The sequence below is a fragment of the Prionailurus bengalensis genome, chromosome B4 (assembly GCF_016509475.1).
Source record: "Prionailurus bengalensis isolate Pbe53 chromosome B4, Fcat_Pben_1.1_paternal_pri, whole genome shotgun sequence".
NCBI lineage: Eukaryota > Metazoa > Chordata > Mammalia > Carnivora > Felidae > Prionailurus > Prionailurus bengalensis.
In genome coordinates, this window is record NC_057358.1 from 70,578,144 (window position 1) to 70,604,285 (window position 26,142).

A 26,142-nucleotide genomic window follows, 5' to 3' on the forward strand; every position below is an offset into this window, starting at 1 on the left:
AATCTGACCACAAAATCAAGAGTCAGACACTTAACCGACTGAGCCACCCAGGAGTCCCTCAAACTACACTCTTACAGAACCAATAAGTCAAACAAGACCTCACAGGTGATAATGGAAAATACTTTAAGATGAATGGAAATAAATACACCACACACCAAAACTCAGAGGATGCAGCAAAATAAGTGCATAAAGGGAAATTTAAAGTTGTAAATGCCTACATCAAAAGAGAAAAAAGATATATCAATAACCTAACCTTCCACCTTAAGACACTGGAAAAAGAACAAATTAAATAAAGCAAACAGAAATAAAGAAATAGTAAAGAACAGACTAAAATTTGCTGAAAGAAATAAAAAAGAGAAAATCAACAAAATCAGGTGTTGGTCTCTTTGTTCCTAGAAACATATAACCTACCAACACTAAAGCAAGAAGAAATAGAATATTTGAACAAACCAATTACCAGAAATAAAATGGAACCAATAATCAAAAACTCCCAAAACCAAAAATTCAGGACCAGCTGCTTCACAGGTGAATTCTACCAAATATTCAAAGAATTAAACTTCTCAAACTATTCCTAAAAATACAAGAGGAAGGAAAACTTCCAAGTTCATTCTATAATGCTAGTATCAGCCTGATACCAAAAAGACACCACAAAAAAGAACTATAGGCCAATATCTCTCATGAACATAGATGCAAAAATATTCAACATAATACTAGCAAACAGAATCCAACAATACATTTAAAAAATCATTCACCGGGATCTTGTGGGATTTATTCCTGGGATGCAATTTTGGTTCAATATTCAAAAAAACAATCAACATGATACATCATATCAACAAAGAAAGGATAAAAACCATATGATTATTTCAATAGATGCAGAAAAAGCATTTGACAAAGTACAATATCCATTCATAATAATAAAAAAAATCTGCAAAGTAAGTCTAAAGGGAACATACTTCAACATAATAAAGGCCTCATGTGAAAAATACATAGCCAACATTATATTTAATAGTGAAAAACTGAGAGCTTTTCCCCAAACACCAGGAACATGACAAGGATGTCCACTCTCGCTACTTTTATTCAACATAGTACTGGATGTCCTAGTCATAGCAATCAGACAACAAAAAGAAATAACAGGCATCCAAATTGGTAAGGAAGAAGTAAAACTCTCACTATTTGCAGATGACATGAGACTATGTTCAGAAAACCCTAAAGACTCCACCAAAATACTACTAGAACTGATAAATGAGTTCAGTAAAGTCACAGGATACAAAATCAATGTATAGAAACCTGTTACATTCTTATATACTAATAATGAAGTAGCAAAAAGTGAAATTAAGAAAATAATCCCAATTGCATTTGCACCAAAAACAATAAAATATCTAGGAACAAAGAAGTAAAAGACCTCTACTCTGAAAACCAGAAAGCACTGGAAGAAGAAGAAAACACTGGAAGAAGTTGAAGACAACACCAAAAAATGGAAAGATTCCATGCTCATGGGTTTGGAGAACAGATATTGTTAAAATGTCTACACTCCCCAAAGCAATCTACAGATTTAATGAAATCCCTATCGAAATGCCGCCAGCATTTTTCATAAACACAGAACAAATAATTCTAAAATTTGTTGAATAGCCAAAGCAATCTTAAAAAGGAGAAACAAAACTAGAGGTATTACAATTCCAGATTTCAAGTTATATTACTGGTACTGACACAAAAATAGGTCCATAGATCAATGGAATAGAAGAGAAAACCTAGAAATAAACCCAAGATTATATGTTCAATTAATCTTTGACAGAGGAGGAATGAATAAGCAATGGGAAAAAGAATGTGTCTTCAACAAATGGTTCAGGGAAAACTGGACAGCTACATGCAAAAGAAGGAAATTGGACCATTTTCTTGCACTAAAGCAAAAATAAATTCAAAATGGATTAAGGACCTAAACGTGAGGCCTGAAACCATAAAAACCCTTTAAGAGTGCATCGGCAGTAGTTTCTCTCACATTGACTGTAGCAACATTTTTCTAGATATGTCTCCTGAGGCAAGAAAACAAAAGCAAAAATAAACTATTGGTATGACATCAAAATACAATGTTTCTGCATAGCAAAGGAAACAATCAACAAAACTAAAAGGCTACTGAATGGGAGAAGGTATTTGTAAATGACGTATCTAACAACGGGTTAGTATCCAAAAAACTTATACAACTCAACACCAAACAAACAAAAAAAAAAAACAATAGCAAATAGCAAAAGGCGTGAAAAAACATTTCTCCAACGAAGACATACAGATGACCAACAGACACATGAAAAGATGCTCATCATCCCTCATAATCAAGAAAATGCAAATAAAAACCACAATGACATATCACCTCATACTTAACAGAATGGCTAAAATCAACAACACAAGAAACAACAGGCATTGGCAAGGTTGTGGAGAAAAAGAGAGTACAGTTGGTAAAAAGGCAAACTGGTGCAGCCACTGTGGAAAACAGTATAGAGGTTCCTCAAAAAAGTTAAAAATAGAACTACCCTATGATATAGTAATCACACTACTGGGTATTTATCCCTAAATACAAAAACACTAATTCAAAAGATTCCATGCATCTCTATGTTTCTTGCAGCAGTATTTACAATAGCCAAATTATGGAAGCAGCCCAAGAGGTGAAATATATAATGGAATATTACACAGCCATAAAAAGAATGAAATCTTTTTATCTGCAACAACATGGGTGGATCCAGAGAGTATAATGCTCATGGAAATAGGTCAGAATGACAAATGCCATATGATTTCACTCATATGTGGAATTTAACAAAACAAATGAGCAAAGAAAAAAAGAGAGAGAGAGACAAATGAAGAAACAGACTCTTCACTTTAGAGAACAAACTGATGGTTACCAGAGGAGAGGTGGGTAGGGGAATGATCAGATGAAATAGGTGATGGGGATTAAGAGTACATTTATCATGATGAGCACTAACTAACGCATAGAATTGCTGAATCACTATACTGTACACCTGAAACATAATACTGTATGTTAACTATTAAATGTTAACTGGAATTAAAATTGTTAGAAAATGAAAAATAAGAATTAATTATTTACAATCTCTCCCAAAAAAGTAGAAGTGGAGGGACTACTTCCCAATTCATTTTACAAGGCCAATATTTCCCTGATATCAAAACTGGATAAGGACCTCACAAGAAAAGAAAATGATTAGGCCAATATGCCTTATGAAAATAGATGAAAAATTCCCAACAAAGCAAATCAAATCTAGCAACATATAAAAAAATATACACCAAGGCCAAATGGGACTTCTCCCAGGAATGTTATTTCAACATACAATAGTCAACCAGTGTGATATACCATATCACCACAATAATGGACAAGAGATACAGGATTGCCTCAATACATGCAGAAGTATTTCAAAAAAAACATTCTTTCATTATAAAACCACTTAAATTAGGAATAGAAGGGCACTTCCTCAACTTGATCCAAGGGATCTGTAACACATCCACAGCTAACACACTTCATGATGGACTCAATGCTTTTCTCCTAAAATCAGGAACAAGACAAGTATGTCCACTCTCGTCACTTTCATTTAATACTGCTCTGGAAGTTTTAGGCAGGGTGATGAGGCAAAATAAGAAATAAATGGCATCCAGATTGCCAAGGAAGAAGTAAAACTGTCTTTATTTCTAGATGGCATTGCTGTGTATATAGAAAATTCCAAAGAATCCAAGAAAATAATTATTATAACTAAAAAATGAATTCAGCAGGGTTGCAGGATACAAGACTAATTTATAAAAACCATAGGCAAAAATTCGTGATTTGTTTGGGCCCCAGATCTTGGGGGTCTTTTTACTGGACAACTCTCCCTTGTCAAAAGCCTTCTTTAGCTTGAGCTGGAATCTTCTGCCCTATAACACGTACTGACCTCACCCCTCTTTCATGGAGCTCTTTAAATATTTAAAGATAGTTACCATAGCTTCCCGTTCTTTTCCTAGCTTCCTTTATTTTCCTTATGTGACATAATGTAAACTCTCCTTTTTTCCCCTGGTTGTTGCCTCCTACACTCCTAGACAGATTAAAAACTTACCTTTTCCAGACAGAGATTTAAAATCTTTTGGTGTTGATATTGTGTTTGGGTACTTTATGATTATACTGGGTGGTTTAGAAATTACTCCATAATCTATGTGAGTCATATTGAACTTGTGGTGGTTGAATAAAACACCTCGGTCTTTTTCATATGACATCACTATGTTCTATTTGCATTTCTGTACCTAAAATTTAGAAATTTATTTTTTCTTATTCATTTGAGTCCATAGTTCTAGTGTCTTTTGATCTCCTTTAAGTGTCCTTTTATAATACAGAAAACGCCTTCTCTTTTTAACATAAGTTTCCTTCTCTGTCAGATGGTTAAAATAGTGAATGGGAAATTCCAAGATGAGAGGGCTATGGCAAACCATTAGCCACTTCTCTTGAAAATATCAATATTATAATTATTACCTCTTGTGCATGATTTTTGAATTAGTTATGAATCCGCCTAACAATGCTACATTAATCTAGCTTACATTTCTCCATCTTATCATAACACTGTTGTTCACATAGACTCTATAAAATCTCTTGTTAAGGGGTGCCTGGGTGGCTTAGTCAGTTGAGTGCCTGACTCTTGATTTCAGCTCAGGTCATGATTCCAGGGTCTTGGGATTGCTGCAACAGGCCCTGTGCTTAGAGTGGAGCCTGCTTAAGATTCTCTCCCTCTATCTCTCTTTCTCTCTCTCTCTCCTTCTCCCCTCTCTATTCCTTTCTCCCCCGTTTTTTTATTAAAATAAAAAAAATTCTAAAAATGGGATAGTAAATTTCTTCTAGAAAGCATACTCTACACTGGAAATCACAGAGATGGCATAAAGGGTATGTGAAGAGAACTCTGGATATAAAAAAATAAAATGAGAATAAAGACATGGAAATATACTATTTCACAAATAATAGAAAGTTACTCTGGGTCTGGTACACACCCAGACAGCTAATATAGCCAATGTTAGCAGCAGTATAAGAAAGTCACAAGCTTGTGATCCAGTTTTTTACTTTGTTATATACATACGTTCATTTCCACAGACTGGGTAGAAAGATTAAAAATGAAAATGCATCATGGAAGGAGAAATAGGCTCTGAATAATTTGAAAATCCTCGCTATTACACCTCTTAAGCAAACTTAAAATTGGCAAAGGTATTTTTCCTCCAAAATGTATCTATAACCTTTGAAATAAAATTCATATAGGAAATTCATATTTTCTATTTACTTATGTTTCTTGCAATATTATGGTCAAGAAAATTAAGAGAAAGAGTATCCTTTTTTTTTTTACAGTGAGGGAAAAATAAACAAACATGACATACCTGTGGACATCTGGCAGCACTATAGCAATCGCCAGCTGTGGCAAATGGCACTGCTTTTCCAAATATTGTCTGGGAAAAAAGAAGGTCTGTGGCTAAAAAATAAATGAACCTTTTTAGTATTGAGGCATTGTATACTTTCCAGTCTTCACTGAAAAGCATACAGTCATTATATTACATTCTTAAATATACTTATATAATTAATTCAAAGTTTTAAGCAAATATTCTACAAATTATACTACATAACATATATCAGGTTTTCAATAAATAATTTTTATTTTATTTTAGTAATTTATTTTTTAATTTAATTTAATTTTTTTATTTACATCCAAGTTAGTTGGCATATAGCGCAACGATGATTTCAGGAGTAGATTCCTTAATGCTCCTTACCCATTTAGCCCATCCCCCCTCCCACAACCCCTCCACTAACCCTCTGTTCTCCATTTTTATGAGTCTCTTATGTATTGTCCCCCTCCCTGTTTTTATGTTGTTTTTGCTTCCCTTTCCTTGTGTTCATCTGTTCTGTGTCTTAAGATCCTCATATGAGTGAAGTCATATGATATTTACCTTTCTCTGACTAATTTCGCATAGCATAATACGCTCTGGTTCCATCCATGTAGTGGCAAATGGCAAGATTTCATATTTGAAACTATACACACACACACACACACACACACACACACACACACACACACCACATCTTCTTTATCCATTCCTCCATCGATGGACATTTGGGCTCTTGCCATACTTTGGCTATTGCTGATAGTGCTGCTATAAACATGGGGGTGCATGTGTCCCTTCGAAACAGCCCACCTGTATCCCTTGGGTAAATACCTAGTAGTACAATTGCTGGGTCATAGGGTAGTTCTATTTTTAATTTTTTGAGGAACCTCCATACTGTTTTCCAGAGTGGCTGCACCAGTTTGCATTCCCACAAGAAGTGCAAAAGAGATCCTCTTTCTCCACATCCTTGTCATGTATAAATATACATTTTGTTGCCTGTTGTTGCCTGAGTTGTTAATGTTAGCCATTCTGACAGGTGTAACCTGGTATCTCATTGTGGTTTTGATTTGTATTTCCCTGATGATGAGTGATGTGGAGCATTTTTTCATGTATCAGTTGGCCATCTGGATGTCTTCTTTGGAGAAGTGTCTATTCATGTCTTTTGCCCATTTCTTCACCGGATTGTTTTTTGGGTGTTGAGTTTGATAAGGTCTTTATAGACTTTAGATCCTAACCCTTTATCTGATATGTCGTTTGCAAATATCTTCTCCCATTCCATCAGTTGCCTTTTAGTTTTGCTGATTGTTTCCTTCGCTGTGCAGAAGCTTTTTATTTTGATGAGGTCCCAGTAGTTCATTTTTGCTTTTGTTTCCCTTGCCTCTGGAGACGTGTTGAGTAAGAAGTTGCTGTGGCCAAGATCAAAGAGGCTTTTGCCTGCTTTCTCCTCAAGGATTTTGATGGCCTCCTGTCTTGTATTTCGGTCTTTCATCCATTTTGAGTTTATTGTGTACGGTATGAGAAAGTGGTCCAGGTTCATTTTTCTGCATGTTGCTTTCCAGGTTCCCAGCACCATTTGCTGGAGAGACGGTCTCTATTCCCTTGGATATTCTTTCCTCCTTTGTCAAAGATTAGTTGGCCATACATTTGTGGGTCCATTTCTGGGTTCTCTATTCTATTCCATGATCTGAGTGTCTGTTGTGCCAGTACCATACTGTCTTGATGATTATAGCTTTGCAATACAGCTTGAAGTCCATCAATAAATAATTTTTAAATAAAAAATGTTTATCTCAAAAATTACCCTAAAAATGGCAGGTACATGAGTAATTAATCAAAAAGTTTTAAAAACCAAAATGCCGGGGCGCCTGGGTGACGCAGTCAGTTAAGCGTCCGACTTCAGCCAGGTCACGATCTCGCGGTCCGTGAGTTCGAGCCCCACATCAGGCTCTGGGCTGATGGCTCAGAGCCTGGAGCCTGTTTCCGATTCTGTGTCTCCCTCTCTCTCTGCCCCTCCCCGCTCATGCTCTGTCTCTCTCTGTCCCAAAAATAAATAAACGTTGAAAAAAAAATAAAAAAAATAAAAAAATAAAAAATAAAAACCAAAATGCCTTATTATATTTTACATAATAGTGAACATCTAAAATAAAGTGGGGTCAGGAGCAAATTACAGAAGAAAAAACATTAAAGTTTAACAAATTATGACAAAGCAACGCATAAGTGCTTATAGACCACATATATTTATACATATATGTATCTATGCATATATATGTGTATATGTAAATAATGTATATATTACTGCATTGTATTATCATTTTCTTTTGAATCTTACATTTGCTAAAATTGTTAGCAAAACTTGTTTGGCAATAATGCTGGGGATTCTGTATGAAGTATCAAAAATAGAGTCATTGGATCAAAAACAGGTTGGAAGGAACCCTAAAATCATTCTTGAATCACTTAAATAATATTTCAATCAACAGTCTTCCAGTTAGTGGATGTCACCTCCACTAATGTTGTTTTAAATCACTTTACTTTTTTTTAATTAAAAAAATTTTTTTAATATGAAATTTATTGTCAAATTGGATTCCTTACAACACCCAGTGCTCATCCCAACAGGTGCTCTCCTCAGTACCCTCCCTCCTCTCCCTCCCACCCCCCATCAACCCTCAGTTTGTTCTCAGGTTTTAAGAGTCTCTTATGTTTTGGCTCCCTCACTCTCTAACCTTTTTCTTTTCCTTCCCCTCCCCCATGGTCTTCTGTTAAGTTTCTCAGGATCCACATAAGAGTAAAAACATATGGTATCTGTCTTTCTCTGTGTGACTTATATCACTTTACTTTTCATGACTACTGCATTACTTTTCATGACTACTGCATGCCCCCTATGATGACACCAATCCCCTAAAGGCAATCCCCAAAGGGAGCATTGCTGGAAATACATCACCAATGGCAGTTTCCAAGACTAGGGGGCTTTCAGTTATGTGCCAGAGTCAGCTTGTGCCAAATCATGAGCACCAGTTGGGTGTGTCTCTTCCCAATTCCATGTACAATGAGCTCATGTTGGTAGCTTAAAGTTGGCATGGTGGAAATATATATAACTACAGACACTGGCAAATTCTACAAATCAGATGTTGTTTCCTGGTTGTTAAATGCTGGTTGTTAAACATTTATCCTCACACCACTGCTTATGCTGGCACTTACGGGTTGGGCGGAGACAGAGCAAACACAACTTTCAAATCAAGCATGCTTTGCTACTATCTTCTCCATCATTACCCTCGTAACCCACAGATAGCTCCATCTCAACATACCCAAACTAAATGCACTACCTTTTTCTCCAAACTTACTTCTTTTGCTATATTTCCCATCTCAATGAACTGTGTTACCATCCATTCTGTTATTCTGGAAATCTTTCTAAATATTGTATGCTGCTAATCCCCATATTCCTTCTGTTAGAAAATCCTAAAAAGTGTACTTCTTTAAAATTTCTTGAAGGCCCTCTCTTCTGAACCTAGTCCCTACTCTAAGCCCTCAACACTTTCTATCTGGATTATTATATTAGCTTCTTAACTATTTTCATGAATAAAATTTGTTCTCCTTCCAAGTGTCTTTCCTCCTGCTGAAACTTACACCCAATGGTTCTCATACCTTATAAAACTCGACTGTGTAGTTAGTATACACTGTTCTTCATGATCTGCTCTCTGGGAACTTCTCTAACAAGCTACCATCCCCCAACATCCATTCATTTTATGCTTGGAGAAAAATGGACTTTTTATTCTTTTTAAAATTTTTTTAATGTTTATTTATTTATTTTTTTTGAGAGACAGAGCACAAGCAGGGGGAGGCAGAGAGAGAGGGAGACACAGAATCTAAAGCAGGCTCCAGGCTCAGAGCTGTCAGCACAGAGCCCAATGCTATGAACAGTGAGATCATGACCCGAGCCAAGGTCAGATGCTTAACTGACTGAGCCACCCAGGTGCCTCTGGACTTTTTGTTCTTTAATGAAACCAAGATGATTCACATTTTCCAGGCTTTTGTTCCAGGCTGTTCCCTCCTCCTGAAACTCCTTTTCTCTGCTTTGGTTAATTCAAATTTATCTTCAAGATTTTCTCAAGATAGTTTCTTGAGGAAAGTTGAAGACTTTTCATTCAAACAATATTTATTCAGAACCTATGGTATATTGAATATTATTTTAATTACTCTAAGCACACATCATTAGAGGACATAGAGGCTGATGGAACCGGAGTCCTACCAGAGTGAAACAGGTAATCAAGTAAATACCACATTATGTTAGGGGTGATAATTGCTATAGAAAAATTAAATCAATTAAAACAAGAGGAGAAAGGGAGTTTAGGAGTGCAGACTGGTCCAGGATGGCCTGATTGAAAAAGACAAAACTAAGCAGAAATCCAAAAGAAGGAGTAAACCATACAGGTAACTGTGCCACAACTGTTCCAGGCAAATAGAACAAAGTGCAAAGGCCTTAGGCAAGAGTATGCTTGAAGTGTTCAAGAAACAGCAAAGCAAGGAAAGAGTGTGGAAAGAGAGAGCAGAGAGGCATAGAGATGGAAATATCATGTTGAGTTTTGTTGACCATTGAAAGTATTTTTTATTTTCCTGAGTCAGATGGGAAATGTTTGGAGAGTTTCGATCAGAGTTCAAGGTTGTCAAAAAGATGAAATGGGGTAATGTATAAGATATGGCATGGCTTATGTTTCATAGGATCACTCTGGCTTCTCTGCTGAGAATCTAGGTCAGGAGGTGGGAGAGTCATGCAATACTGAAATAGCAATACTATAATTTTAGTAGGCATGATAACCCAGGTGAAAAAATGGTGTGGACTCAAACCAAGATGGCAGCAATGAGGTAGGGAGAGAGTAATTTTTGATAGGTGTCTTAGCTCAGGATGCCCTAACAAACCACCATGAACTGGGTGGCTTAAACAACAGAAATGCACTTCTCTAAGATCTGGAGGCTGGGAGGTGTAGGTCAGTGAGCCCGTAGGGTCAGGTTCCAGTGAGGGCCCTCTTTCTAGCTTGTATATGGTCACCCTTCTCACTGTGTCCTCATATGGCAGAGAGAGAGCTCTGGTGTCTTCTCTTTTTTTTTAAAGGGCATTAATCCCATCATAAGGGTCCTACCCTTATCTAAACCTGATTATCTCTCCATTACCAAATATCATCACATTGGGGATTAGGGCTTCATCACATGGATGTTGGGAGACATGATTCAGTCCATAGTAGCATGTATGTTAGAGATTCATCTGACAGAATTTGATACTGGATTGCATGCAGGTGTGAGAGAAAGGGAGAAGCTAAGATGTTGCCAGATTTTAGCTGGAGTAACTAGGAGACTATACGTGCCATTTACTGAAATGATAAAAATTTGAGATGGAAGGAGTGGATGTGGGAAGAAATACTGAAGGCAAAGTTTTGCATACTTTGAGTTTGAGATGCCTATTAGGCATTCATGTGGATTTGCTGAGTCAAGAGATGAATATTAGAGTTTAGGATAACAGTCCAAATTGGAGATATATATTTGGGACCATCATTTGAAACCTATAAATAGAAAGAGGTTCCCAAGGGGTGACTGTGTCCTAAAGCTTTTCAACATGCTGTAGAAGATGAAGAGTAGCCAGTCAAGGCGAGAAACAGTGAGAAAGACAGGAGAGAGTGGCCAGGTCAGGCACAAAGTGATGCGAGCATGGGGACCTGGATAAAATGCTGCTGATAGATCAAGTGAGATGAAAACTAAATTTGTCACTGGATTTAGAGAAATGGAGATAGACCTGGTGATGTAAGAGAGAAGGGAAAGTGTGCTGAGAAATGTTCTTGAGTAGGTACAATGTGATGAGCCTAGAGCACAAGAGAGAGCTACCTTAGGTGGGAGCAGGAATAGTTCATTCACAGTAAGCAGGAGAGAAGAAAGTCTGTAAGTAAAGGTTTGGGTAGGTTGCAGATGGCGTGGTTGTAGAAATCCTGTTCCAGTTGTTCTTACTTTCTCAGTGAGATAGGAAGCAAGATCATTAGCAATGAGTAGATAAAGTGGAAGTGTTAGAAATTTTAGAAATTTGCAGCAAGAGGAGAAGATGTTCGGCATTTAGGGGGTTGGGGGTGGGAATAAACTAGGGGAGGACAACAAGATTACTCAGCAGCATGAAGGATTCTCATGAGCTTAGTAGCCATGCATTTAGGTGAGAGCAATGAGAAGAGCAGTGGATGAGGTACTGCACTCATGTTTCATGTTGCAAGTGCATCAGAGAGGAAATATTTAACTGAGACTGGTTTTTGACACCCAACTGTGAGGAAAGAAAAGAGAGACTAGGGAGTTGAAAATGTATGCATTCAACATTTTATCCTTAGGACCCAGTCTAATGCCTGGCAAATGGCAGGATTGTTCAATAAAATCATGAATTATAACAACTTAATAAACAGCAAATAAGTTACCAAGTTCCCCTTATGTACTTAGCAATGCTACAACATACATTATTAATAACAACCAGTATTTACAGAGCATTTACTATATGTAAGGCACTTAATAGGTATGTTACAAGTATTATCTTTTAATCATCATCAGAAAGGAAAAAACAAGGATAGAAAGAAGAAGAAAAAAATCTGAGAGTCAGTTTCTCACTATACAGATGAAGGAATTTAGGTTTAAAGAGATATGCCCAAAGTTAGGTAACTGGTAAATGGATGCAAAGAATTTACTCCCAGGCGTTCTAACTCCAGAATTGTAAACATAACAGTATAATGCTTCCCCACTGCAGTAACAGTGGGTGTTCAGTAAATGGTAGCTATTATTACTAACAATAGTTCATCATATGACTGTGATTTACAGATGATGTACTCATGCATCCTCTGTCTCAATGATTTTTGTTTCTTTTTATAGTTTATAAAACTATAAACTGGTTTTATAAACATAGTTTATAAAACTATGAAACTGGTGATTCAATTGCAATTTACAGTTTCTGTTTCTGAAATGAACTTCTTTGCCTTTTCTGGTAGGAATGCAACGTCCAGGATGGCAGGCTGCTTCATATACAGTGTGTATCAGGTTTTATAAATATGTTTTGATTTGGCTATACTCTGAATTACTTCCTAGAAAGGCAGCAGGTCCAGAATCTGGGATCTGTGGGTGGGACTTTATCTCTAAATGCCAGTTACTAACTGTATGAATTGAGACAAGTGACTTAACTTTATAAGTGCATCTTAATTTCATCACTTGCAACGATGTGATGCAATTCTGCCCTGACTAGTACAGAGTTATAAAAAAGATCAAATGAGACAATTTATGAGAAAATACTTGACAAATTGTGAACTGAAACTGATGTTAATAATCACTCCAAGCCCTGCAAAAAGCTTATACAACTATGTTGAGGATATTAACTTCCTTGCCCTTAATGTAATTGAGGATTTTAAGACAAAGGGTTGTATCTTGGAAAGGCAACATCTTATCACTGTCATTACCACAACGTTTTTATTTAGGATCCCCATGGTCCATGTCACTGCTAAGAAATTATGTAGCTAATAACTTCTTTTAAAACTTTAGGTAATTGTTGCACAATGTGAGGCCGTTCTCTATACTTCAGCTATCATATACACCAGCATATTGTTGGAATTTCATTCGCAACCAGCGGCTTTTCATTTTAGAGTTGCAGCACTTACTTTTAATTTGCATGGAACTGAGATCAATTCTTATTTTGCTGAAAACAGTGTGTCCAGCAGCCAGGTAGTCATTTTTACACTCACAGTCTTGCCTCCTACTTCCATTAAAAGGACATTCATATGGATTTTGTAGTCTGAAACAACATTAGAATAATTGTAGTATGCAGTAATTATCCCATCATGTAGATAAAGGTAAACTTTGGAAGTAGGAGAGTAAAAGATACACTTCTTCAATATTATAGTATCAGTAAGCTAAATGAGAAAGATGTAAAAATCACCAAAGATTAACATCTGATTCTCAATGGGAAGTTCAAGCATCGTTTATGGAAAAATATTTCAGCTATAGTTCTCCTAGCTTTTATTATTGTTATTAATTTTCTTTCCTTTTCTAATTTTATTTATTTCTTTTGAGAGAGAGAGAGAGAGAGAGAGAGAGAGAGAGAGAGAGAGAGAGCGCACAAGCTGAGGAAGGGCAGAGACAGAGGAAGGAGAATCCCAAGTAGGTTCTGCACTGTCAGCATGGAGCGTGATGTGGGCTCAAACTTACAAACCATGAGATCACAACCTGAGCCAAAATCAAGACTTGGTCGCTTAACTGACTGAGCCACCCAGGCACCCCTTATTAATTTTATTTCTATTAAAATAAACATAGCTCTTAAACTCTTCTCTGTTGTCCCACGGCTCACCTTCTGTGAGCCCATGTTAATATTCAAGTCTTTATTAAATAGGCCTGGACAACATCTGGTTTAGGTCCTAACATGTTCACCTGCTCCTAAATTACTTGCCCCACTTGTGAGCTATTCTAGTATCACTCTGAAAGCTGGAACTTCTAATTCTCTTGGTGGACCATAAAAATGCACAGATAAGTCAAAATCTCATACCTAACACCATACACTTCAGAAAAGTTGTCTTCTTCACCTTTAACCAATGATATATATTCCTTGGGGTTCTCCAAGTGCATACCTGTGCAATAGATCTAGAGGGAAAATACAAACATCTAGAAAAGGTTTCTCCAGTCAACGGCCAATGTTAAAATCAAATACAAACTGCTTTCAAAATACCTTTATTATTCTTCCCTTAATGTTAAGGTAATAGTCACCATCCATGGTAATGTTGCTTTTCACTTGGATTTCTTTGCAGCTGGTAAATGTTTTACCTTCAAGGACAAATGAATACATATCAATAATGAACAAAGAACAAACAGCATGAATTTAGCTCAATCATACTAAAATTGTTATACTCTGAAAAAAATAGACATTCTGTTTTGTGGAACGCATGACTAGTACAAATATTTATTTTCAAAATTGTTTTTAAATTTTTTCTGCTTATGGGACGCCTGGGTGGCTCAGTTGGTTAAGCGATCTACTTCAGCTCAGATCATGATCTCACAGTGCGTGGGTTCAAGCCCCGCGTCAGGCTGTGTGCTGACAGCTCAGAGCCTGGAGCCTGCTTTGGATTCTGTGTCTCCCTCTCTCTCTGCCCTTCCTCCACTCACACACTCTCTCTCTCTCTCTCAAAAAAAAAAAACATTAAAAAAAATTTAAATTTTTTCTGTTTATTTATTTTTGAGAGAGGGCAGGGAGGGACAGAGAGAGAGGGAAGGACAGAATCTAAAGCAGGCTCCAGGCTCTGAGCTGTCAGTGCAGAACCTGACGTGGGACTCAAACCCACAAACCATGAGATCATGACCTGAGCTGAAGTTGGACACTTAACCAACTGAGCCACCCAGCCACCCCTATTTTCAAATTTTAACTAAAACTTCCCAGGAACACCCAGGTACTAGGTAGATTTTTAAAGTCTATTACTTACAATCATTGACATAACACTTCTTTTGAGCATCTGGTTTTAAACGCTTTAAACATAAGTTACTGGACCGACCATTTATAGACATGCATTCCACTCTTCTCTCCATTTTCCCAGCTCCACAAGTCACTGAGCACTGTGAACAGGGTACAGTGATAGATAATGTTAGATAATAAGGCCAGTAAACCCATATTTTCTCCTTTCAGACTAGGCCCCTTTGGAACAAACTGGTGATCCATAGTGGCTAGAACTATTGCAGATACAAAAATATCCTGGAGGCTGGACAATCACAGGTGAAAGTAATCCTTAGGCATGACCCAGAATCTATTATTTCTCAGTTACTGTCTTCTTTTCATTTATTTTGTATAGTTATATCAACAGTATATCGTAAATACTTGATAAGCATTACTGATGATGGTTATTAAGACTATAAAGTTTTTTCTCATGGTTAGATGCTAAGATTACAAGGCAATATTCATTCACTTGCTTCCTATCAAATAGAGAATGGAATATAGTGCCAATGACTTTCATTACTCATACATCCGATCTATTTGCTTCTTCACTTAACCAATAAATATTTCTTAAGCATCTACTCAAAATGCAAACCACTGTGCCAAGTTCTCTGAGGAATAGCAATAAATTATTAGTCATGGTCCTTGCTTAGACCATGGCAGGCAAATATAGAAAGCAGGCAAGCATAGAAAAAGAGATACTTATACAAGAAACTGATAGTGGTTTTTAGACAAAAGCGGTATGAGACAATCTAGTTAGCGATGCAGATTACCAGGCATACTAAACCTAGAAAGTCTCATTCAAAAGGTTTTAAATTCATAATTATATACTGACCTTGCTCCATTTTCCAACTTTCCAAGTGGCCACATGCAAACAGCTCCTAAAATTGCATTTATAAACCTGAGGGGAAGGCAGAACAGGGCATTCTCGATAGTCTATAGGCCAAAGCTGATGAAGCTTATTTTTCTCAGTAGACCAGACTGCAATACAGTATGTAATCCTTTGTCGGTAACTAAATCCGCAGTTACCTGCACACTGAAAAATATACAATTATAAGGAGAGAAAAAGATGCCCCTAATCTTAATTAGGGCCTATGTTTGCCAGGTGCTTAATATATACTGGACTATAATCTAATTTATTAGCCTCATTTACAGATGAGTAAACAAATGTTCAGAGACATTGGATAACATTTCCAGAGTTGTACCAATAAATGGAAAGGATGCAGATTCCAGCTAGACTGTCTATTCGTAGTGCCTGTGCTTTTTTGCTTTTGTTTTCCATTACATTGCTAACAGTTTAATTGGATGAAGCTTTATCTCCTGAAAGTCACAGCTTCAGAGAAATGGAACATATTATGGGTTCTTATCTAAAATAAAGAACATTTATTATCCTTAACTTACTAGTAATTATATATAAGTTAGCATACATTTATCTTAATATATATACTGTGATATATAATACCATTTGACTAAAACAGGTAAGTGATATTATTAAAGATGAAAAATAGACAAATATATTTGTTTCCAGCAATAATGGAGTGACAAGAAATAAGTTGCCTTCTAACCTGAAGCAGCAGAAACGTCTGGACAGAATGTATCAAACGATGGCTTTTAAGACATTGGACATTAGGCAATAAAGTATAGTGATACCCGGGAGATGAAATTAAAACATCCCATATGGAATTATGGAATTCCATAATTCATATGGAATTATGATCCCATAATTGCTCTAGCCTACTATTTTGAGAGTTTCCAGATCTTGGAACAAGAAAAGGAAACACAAGGGGACAGCACGGTTCCAACCAGTATACACATACATGTGAGGACACTAACCGAGGCCAAAGAATGAACAAACCAGAAGTCTTACCAGAAATTACTATATCTGGTACTCACATGAGCCCAAATATAGTGCCTGTTCCCTCCAGCTAGACTGGAAAATCTTATATACATGGGACAATAGGTAGAGTACTCAAAAGGGTCTCGCCACAGTAGAGGGGAATAATTAACCTTATATTAAGCAATGTACTAGCCTGACCTAATAAATCTTAACAGCAAGGCAAGAAAGGATCAAATGGTTTCCAGACAGAGTAACTTCATTCCAGAATGAAACTCAAAATATATGCATATGAATAAAAAAAATAGCCAACAGCCAAAAAGGTAAAATTCATAATGTCTAATATGCAATTTAAAAAATTAACTGGCATGCAAATAAGCAGGAAAATATAACCCATAATGAGGAGAAAATCCATCTATCAAAAGAGGTCAAGAGGGGGCAGTGAAAAGTAGGACCTCTAAAAATTCTCTCCTCCATAACAGCAATGAGAAAACTGGCAAAATTTGTCAGAATTAACTTTTCCAGAACTCTGGAAATTAACCAAAGGCTTGCAACAATCCAGGAAGCATTTATTTAATAAACAAGCCTAAATTTCAGGATGAAGAGGGAGCTTTGTGGTGTTTTGACTTACCCTACACCTATTTTCCCCTCTCTAGCTCCACAGTAGCCTTGAAAGTCCAGAGCCCTGCAAACATGGTGAAAAGAGCAGCCTGGTAGCCACAAGAGAGGCACAACTGGGTTGGACATTTTTCAAATCCCCCTTTCCACAGAATTGTCATAATTTGAATTGCTTGATGGCTTTCTAGAAGATCCCACCTGCAAGGCTTTCTTTCATTCTTTCTTCTTTCTTCCTTCCTTCCTTCCTTTCTTTTTCTTTTTTTCTTTCTTTCTTCCCTCCTTTCTTTTCTTTCCTTTTCTTTTCTTTTCCTTTAACTTCTTTCTTTCTTTCTTTGACTTGACCTGACTCAGTGCTAAAAGCCTTTTTCCCCTTAGGGACATTTATTGAACCCAATTAAAAGCCACTGTTTAACTTTGCAGCTCCCAGAACAGGGATAACAGTTGGAGCAAAAAATAAGCCAGATAAAAAAAAAAAGGTTAAGAGGAAAATCTGGGAAATGAGATGTCTGTAATGGCAGTGAAAAGCTCTAGTATATTCATAGAAATCTAGAAAGCTGTGCACATACATAGGGGTGAGTTCATGTCCCGGACTGCACACATGCTCAGGAAGCACCTGGGACAGGCCTACATTTTCACCTCTGGTTGACATCCAGGCCATGCACAAAAGCAGGACAGTAAGCTTAAGGATGAGTTGTCAATTATCTGGCTGAGTGTTAAAGGTTCCTACACAAACAGAGATTCTTGGCAAAGGCTGGAGATTGGTTCCAGGTGTCTAAGGAAATCGCAACCCAATCATTAGCTCATAATTAAACTAATCAAGCAAAACTTCGGTGATTACATGTGACAAAGAGTACAGACTTTACAGTGAGTTTAAAAAAGAAGTCATTAAATAAGAAGACATCAACAACCATATGTGCTGGGGTGGAGGGAGAAAGAATAGAACTATAACAAGAAAAGAGATTGAATTAATAATAATAATAATAATAATAATAATAATAATGATAATAATAAACTTCACACAAAGGAAAGCCTAGGACCAGAGGCTTCACTGGTAAATTCCACCAAATATTTAAAGAAGAATTAACATTAAACTTTCCAAAACTCTTCCAAAAGAAAGAAGAGTAAGGGACACTTCCTAATTCATCCTATGAGGCCAGTATAGCCCTCATACCAAAACTAGACAGACAAAGATTTGATGAAAAAAAAAAAAAAGGAAGAAAGAAAGAAAACTAGAGAGCAATATCTCTAATGAATGTAGACACAAAAGTCCTCAACAAAACATAAGCAAAACAGTTCCAAAAACAGATAAAAAGGATTATACACCATGATCAAGTTTTGAATTTCCTCAAAAGTTAAACAGTGCTATCATAATACTCAGCAACTTTACTCCTAGGTATTTGCCCAAGAGAATTGAAAAGAAATGCTCTTAGCAGCATTATTCAGAATAGTCTAAAAGTGGCTCAACCCAAATGTCCATCAACTTATGAATAAACCAAACGTAGCATATGCCTAAAATGGAATATTATTCATCCATGAAAAGGAATGATGGCTGATATATACTACATCATGGATGATCCTTAAAATACCATGTTAAGTGAAAGAAGCCATATAAAAAAGACCACATATTGTCTGATTCAATTTATATGAAATGCCCAGAACAGGAATATCCATCAATGTAGAATGCAGGTAAGTGGTTGTCTGGAACCAGGGGGAAGAAGACAATGAGGAATGACTACTATTGTATATGGAGTTTCTTCTTGGGGTGATAAAATGTTCTAGCTGTAGATCATGGTGATGGTTGCACAAACTTGAGAGCATAATAAAATTCCCTCAGCTGTAAGTGCACACACATAGACATTAGAATTAGCAGAGAAGGACATTAAAGAGTTATCAATAACTGTAGCATACTCAAAAAGTAGAGACATGGAAAATCTAAAAAAGCTGAAATCAAACTTCTAAAGATAAAAATTATAGTCCCTGAGATTAAAAAAAAAACTGCATGGGGATTAATGGCAGATCAGACATCACAGAAGATTTTAGTGGACTTGGAGATATCCATATCCAGATATCCAACTGGATTAATGTTCAATAATAAAAAGGGATAAACTATTGATACATAGTACAACCTGACTGAATCTCAAAATACTTAAAGTCATCAAAATCATGAGACAAAAAGTAGTTTGTATGGTACGATTCCATTTACACAAAACCCTAGAAAATGCAAAATAATATAGTGAGGGATCACTAACATGAAAACCACATTAGGTTATCTGTAGTTGGAAAGGAGAGGGGAAGGAATTATAAAGTCACACAAGAAAAATTTGGGGGGTGATGGAGATGCTCTTCATTTTGAATATGGTAATGGTTCTATGGGTGTATACACTTCAAATATGTGTGGTCTATTGTTTGTCAATTATACCTCAAGAAAGCTGTTTTTAAACAGCAGGCAATTCCTCAGGGCCAGTTTGCCAAACTGTTCCTGGCGGTTGCTTTGGCCGCAATTGAGACTTGAGAACCGAGCTAGAGTTGAACATACATGCTGCTATTACTCTCTCTGCACCATCCATGCGTGGTTCCATTGCTTAGGTTGCTCTGAATACCACTATCTGGCCCCACAAATTTAGACCCAGTTTCAACCACATCAAATGTTAGACTCAGTTGTTTTTAGACTCAGGAGCAAAACTTCTTAACTTTTTTCTTTGCCTTACCTGTGATGAGTCTCCTGTTACCACAATATACTTGCAGGAAGGGTTCCTGCATTTCTTGATTGAAAGAGGTCTGGTGGAAGGTTCACAGAAACTGTCATTCACTTGAATGTTTTGTGCATCAATGCACTTCACTTGCCGATGTGTCTCTTTTTTATGACATGACGTTGAACACTAGAGGTGCAATGACAAAATGGGTTTTTTTTTCTGTCAGTCTTTTATGTAGTGTCTCTCAAAGTTTACTTCTCAATACTCACGTTCAGCCACTCTCCTGCCACCCACTGGTACTGCATGCAGTCCTGACGCCAACATTGCCGCTGAAAATCAGGCCGGGTGGATCCAGCACACATTTCTTCAGCCACCCGACCAACGCCTCTCAGCCGACAGTACACATCCCTTTGCTGAACTCCAGGACCACAGGTCACAGAGCACTACAAAGACGCCCGAGTGAGTTGAACAATTAGCGAGCAAATATCGAATTAGGTAGATAGCAAAAGAGTGCCATGGCCTATTTTCTTGTTTCTTTGAAACATAGCCTGACATTACATCAGGCATTGGGTAGTATAGACATGCAATCAGTATTTTTAAGGCTGTCTGGGGTGAAGCATCTATACAAGTACGCAAATAGATTTTTATATTGCAATACCTACTCAAGCCTTATGGAAACCATGACAAACTATACGAAAATTTATACCAGACACTCCATCCCAGTTGAAAACTATTCTGACTTCAACATTCTTAATATCTATAAAACTCACTGCACAATGAAACTATTCTACTACATTGCTTTTAAACATCACTTAAATCCTGAGACTGTATGCATAATCTCCCTTAAAGGAACAATAATTTCCAAGATTGTGTGAAGCTCACCTTTATACTTGCACCATTACAGTTTGGGGATCCAAATATTTGCTAATCTGTTGATTCATGATTGTGTTTCAATGGACAAGTGTTTGGGGAAGCTGGTTGTACAAACTGTAAACTTAGACAATCTTGCCATAGCCTCTCAGGTTTCCTTTTTCTCATCTGTTCAAAGATTTTGTGTTATTTGTAAAATTTCATAGGATGTGTCCCTAGATTTATTGCTAACAACAGTTCTACCTGTGACCAGCAGCGTTGAGGACCTGAGGCTCAGAGATGGTAAGTCACTTGCCTGTGCTTCTGCCTCTATAAGGCAAGATGAGGGGCGCCTTGGTGGCTCTGTCAGTTAAGCATCGGACTTCAAGCTCAGGTCATGATCTTACGGTTCGTGGGTTTAGCCTCACATTGGGCTCTGTGCTAACAGCTCAGAGCCTGCAGCCTGCTTTGGATTCTGTGTCTCCCTCTCTCTGCCACTCCCCTGCTCACGCTCTCTCTCTCTCTCTCTCTCTCAAAAATAAATAAACATTAAAAAAACAATTTAGAAGGCAAGATGAAGTTCAGTTCTTTCTGACGCCTTACCCTAAGCTGTCCTTGCCTTTGGGGGATGGGGAAGGAGCTGGTAACCTCTCTGGGCCCTTGCAGTTCTAGAATGCCAGCTCATATTTACAACACAGCTTGACCACAACCAAGAGCTGTGGTGCCAACATTAATAAAGTATGGAGAACGCCCAGTGATACTGATAAAATTTGTGAGTTTGTTTCATATATATATATATGAAATATATATATGAAATATATATATGAAATATATATATGAAATATATATACGAAATATATATACGAAATATATATGAAATATATATGAAATATATATACGAAATATATATACGAAATATATATACGAAATATATATACGAAATATATATGAAATATATATGAAATATATATACGAAATATATATACGAAATATATATACGAAATATATATATGAAATATATATATGAAATATATATATGAAATATATATACGAAATATATATATGAAATATATATACGAAATATATATATGAAATATATATACGAAATATATATATGAAATATATATGAAATATATATATGAAATATATATATGAAATATATATATGAAATATATATATGAAATATATATATGAAATATATATATATATGAAATATATATATATGAAAAAATATATACATATATATATACACATATATATACACACACACACACACACACACACACACACACACACATACTCTGGGTTATTCCAGAAAGGATTGGAAGTCCTACTGAGGAATATCTGGGGTTGCCCCACTGTTCCCACCTGTGATATTGTTAGGGTAAAAACTCAGGTCTTGCAAGGGCACCTGGGTGGCTCAGTCAGTTAAGCGTCCAACTTGGTTTCAGCTTAGGTCATGATCCCACCGTTTGTGAGTTCCAGCCCTGCATCTGACTCTACGCTGATAGCGTGGAGCCTTCTTGGGATTTCGCTCTCCTTCTCTCTCTCTTCCCATCCTCAAGTCATGCTGTCTCTGTCTCTCTCAAATGAATAAGTAAAACTTAAAAAAAAATAAGGTCCTTCACCAAACTTTATGTTTCTTTAGGAGTCTCAGAGTAACAAATTTCTTTTTCTGCAACAATAAATGTATATACCTGCAGAATATGGATTTACCATGAATGAAAAAATATTTATATCCCACAAAAGCTAAGAACTTGTAGACTTGAATTTCTCTTACAGACTGTTGCAGCATTTCATTCTAAATGCACTTGAAAATTTAGTTTTCTTTCTTGTGTGTACAGGTAATAACCACTGACTTGAAAGAGAATTTATATATATGTTTTAACTTATGAAGAACAGTATACATATCTACATAGCTTACATTTACCTTCATTCTATGCTTAACCAGTTGAATTTTGTCCTCATTGAGTGCTTTCACAAAACCCAGCTCCTTTGCATGGAGAAAATAATAATTTAATGTGTGTTCGGTGCAGGGCACTATATTAAGCAGACTAAAATGTCTAGATGTAGTTTAGCTTATCTGAACCTCTTTTGAAAATGTTTAGCCTATAAAATAAGGCTCCTGCAAACATTTTTCCAGGGATAATTTCAGAAATATAAACTACATTTGGAAAACTTCCTGCCTCTAAACCTGAAAAAAAAATCCTGGAAAAAAAGAATTCACAAAACACAGCTTAGCAAGTTGTTCTATCAGACAATTATAATTTTCTGAAATTCAATAAGCCACAGTGGTTTATTGGTCCCTTGGTCATAGCAAAAAATCCACTGAAAAATCCACTATGACCATGGGTAACTACTGTTGTGGACCTCTTCCCTAAAAGGAAAAAAAAAATGGTCTACTGCTTGAAAGAAAACAAGTAACTTTTTGTTTTTCACTTTTTTTAAGATAAGAATAGAAATAGCAATTTGATGCAATTTTAGATTTGAACAGAAAAGAGAATTTATGGCTTACATGAAATATTTCTTAACCCAATATCATCAATAACCCTAACTGAGAGATCCAACAAAAACTTTTCAAATCTTGTCTTAATCTCATGGACGCATTCAGCAGCACTGACCACTTTCTGTGGAGCCATTCTGGCTTCTGTGATTGAAATCCCCTTGGGCTCCAGGTACTCTATTCTTTTTAGATTGCTCCTTCTCAGAGTCCTTACCTGACTCTATTTTCTTAGTTCAGCCTTAAATATTAGCAAATTCCGGGATTCTGTTTATAACCTCTGAACGCTCTGAGCAATTTTTTCTATGCACCAATTTTTAAAATCTGTTCTCTCCAGCCTTGATCCTAATTCTGACCTCAACGTGTGCATTTCCATGTATTTACAAGAATGTTTTACGTATTTACAAGAACTTTCCTGTGTTTTCTACCTAGATATGTCAAAGGCACCCCAAATTCAACATTTCCAAAGCAGAAACTTTGCCTGGTCAGTCTCCCCCACAGGGGTGGATGCTATGAAGATATGATTACTCACTCTTTAGTCAAGTGACTTACTAGAATGACCTCTCACGGCACACCTCTAACTCTAAAATATGTATCCTTACTTAACAGCTTCATAGAACTCCAGATTTATAAGCATGTTACATATTATCTTTTTTTTAAATCCAGATAACTAATGTGAAGTCAATGGGAGACTATAATTACAAGTATAACACAGATACTGAATGCACTAACTCACCAACACAGCATTATTTAATTCAGACAGGAACAATCAGACGAACATCCGATTTATACGTAATATACTGTAACTGCACAGGCTGGCACTTGAAAGACTTGACAGTGGAACTGGAGAAGGTGAACTTTCACCAATCCACAGGTACTGTAGTCATTTCAGCAACTGCTAGAAATGCCAGAACGTGCATTGCAAAAGTAGGTTAACCAAGCTGCTATTTCATAAATTATTTAAAATTCAAATAGTGATGTCTTGTCTCTTGATGCATTATTTATCTTTTTTTTTTTTCCAGTAGGCTCCACATCCACTGTGGAGCCCAGTGCAGAGCTTGAACTCATGACCCTGAGATCAAGACCTGAACTGAGATTGAGTAGGACGCTTAACCAACTGAGCCACCCAGGTGCCCCTATAATTTCTTAATAACAGATTTAGGTTTTGACTTTACCATAGTTATTCTTAACTGTGATCTATTTCAGTGAGTCAATAATGTAGCAGCAGTATTCTCAATAGTAGAACGTTTGGAGTTAGGAAAGATTCTAGGAATGTGTAACTTCCATTTCTCTTCGATTTTGAAATTCCTTTTACAGCAACAGTAAATGAATGACCATCAAACCTACCTATACTTTCATACCCTCAGTCTGGGTATATTCGCCATATCCTGAAAGCAGTCATTCCATTTTTGGGTGACTCTAAAGTTAACAAATACTCGCCCAGATTGAGCTGAAATGGTCGTCTTTAAACATTTACCGACCATCTGGAATCTGTCCTCCTTTCCAACACAGAACAAATGCATACTCACTTTCATGTGGGAAAGTATAAAGGGGTAAGTCCTAAAACTGTGGCAGCTATTTTATGACCAGTAGGAGCTGACCAATAAAATCACAGAAATGCCAATCCAGCACCTTGACCTTGTAAAGCTGCTGAGTCAAACTTAAAGTCATTGACCTTCTGGTTTTGTTATGTAAACAAGGAATGTCTTTGACTTGAAGCCACTCATCATTAGGACTTTTCTTACTTGCAGTAGAATACAATGGAACTGACATAGAATGGTTGTAACCATTTGACTGTACTTCTCTGGGGATGTGGGAATTTGTCAAGACTTTTCTTACAGTGTGGGTCCTGGAAAAGGCACTGCTCCAAAAATCTGACCAGGATCTGTGCCAAAGATTTGAACACTATCCATCACTACTGTGGCCTATTATGTTGCTAGTAATTTAGACAACTACATCATATTTAATATGTGATCAACTAAACTGTTTTTCCCCATAAACTGTAAAATCCATTATGTATCTTGTACTTAGACAACATACCTTTTTTTAACAAAAATAAGCTTGCAATGAATTCAGTACACATAGGAATTAGATTTCTATTGAATGTGCACTATGTGACACAGTGACAATCTACAATTGTTGACTGTAGGTGCCCTTGTAAGAGTGGCAATATATTGCTAAGGAAATATAACGATGACCTGGTATACAATGATGTAATGAAATAATTATGACTGCAACTATAGTAGGGAAAGCTCAAATAGACCTGTGTTCACATGCTTCCCCCCCACCCCCAACTTCCTTGCCTGCTGCAGATATAAGCAACTTAACTTCTATAGCTGTAGTTGACTCTTCACAGGGTCAGGAAGTGGCTGTCCCTTGTTGCTCCCTTCCTATTCCCAATTTTTTCACTTTTCTTGCAGAGATAAAATTATTTCTGCCTCAAAAACTTTCTTGATACATGCCTTAAACCGGAGAGTTAGTCATCTGAGGCCACTCAAAGAAAGGCCATCTTAAGTATCAAGAAAGAGGAGAAAGGAAGAGAATGAACAGGCAGCATAGAAATGCAAAAACAGGATTGCTGGAACCAACCAGAAGAGATTGAGAAGCATAGTTCACTCAGTCCCAGAGCAAAAACACATCTTCCCTGTCCTGGGGCTCCAGCCTATCTTCACTGGTAGGAATATCGCTTGGCCGGGGAAGAGAGATGAAAAGGTTCTGGGCTCTTGATCAGAAGCTATTGGGACTTAATTAAGATCTACTATCTTTTAGGCTATAAGAGATATATATGTATACATCA

The 26,142-nt window shown here is 36.7% G+C and overlaps 1 protein-coding gene across 1 annotated transcript in view; it reads right to left on the minus strand.

Moving 5' to 3' along the window:
* ADAMTS20 (ADAM metallopeptidase with thrombospondin type 1 motif 20) overlaps window positions 1-26,142 on the minus strand; it is a 176,923-nt gene that overhangs the window by 18,549 nt on the left and 132,232 nt on the right. Inside the window, exons 30-37 of the mRNA XM_043563431.1 lie at window positions 20,266-20,439; window positions 20,012-20,182; window positions 15,687-15,887; window positions 14,847-14,976; window positions 14,099-14,193; window positions 13,919-14,013; window positions 13,038-13,171; window positions 5,383-5,474 (exon numbers count right to left, since the gene is read on the minus strand). Of these exons, the coding sequence (XP_043419366.1) occupies window positions 5,383-5,474; window positions 13,038-13,171; window positions 13,919-14,013; window positions 14,099-14,193; window positions 14,847-14,976; window positions 15,687-15,887; window positions 20,012-20,182; window positions 20,266-20,439 (1,092 nt within the window). The remainder of the gene's footprint in view (window positions 1-5,382; window positions 5,475-13,037; window positions 13,172-13,918; window positions 14,014-14,098; window positions 14,194-14,846; window positions 14,977-15,686; window positions 15,888-20,011; window positions 20,183-20,265; window positions 20,440-26,142) is intronic.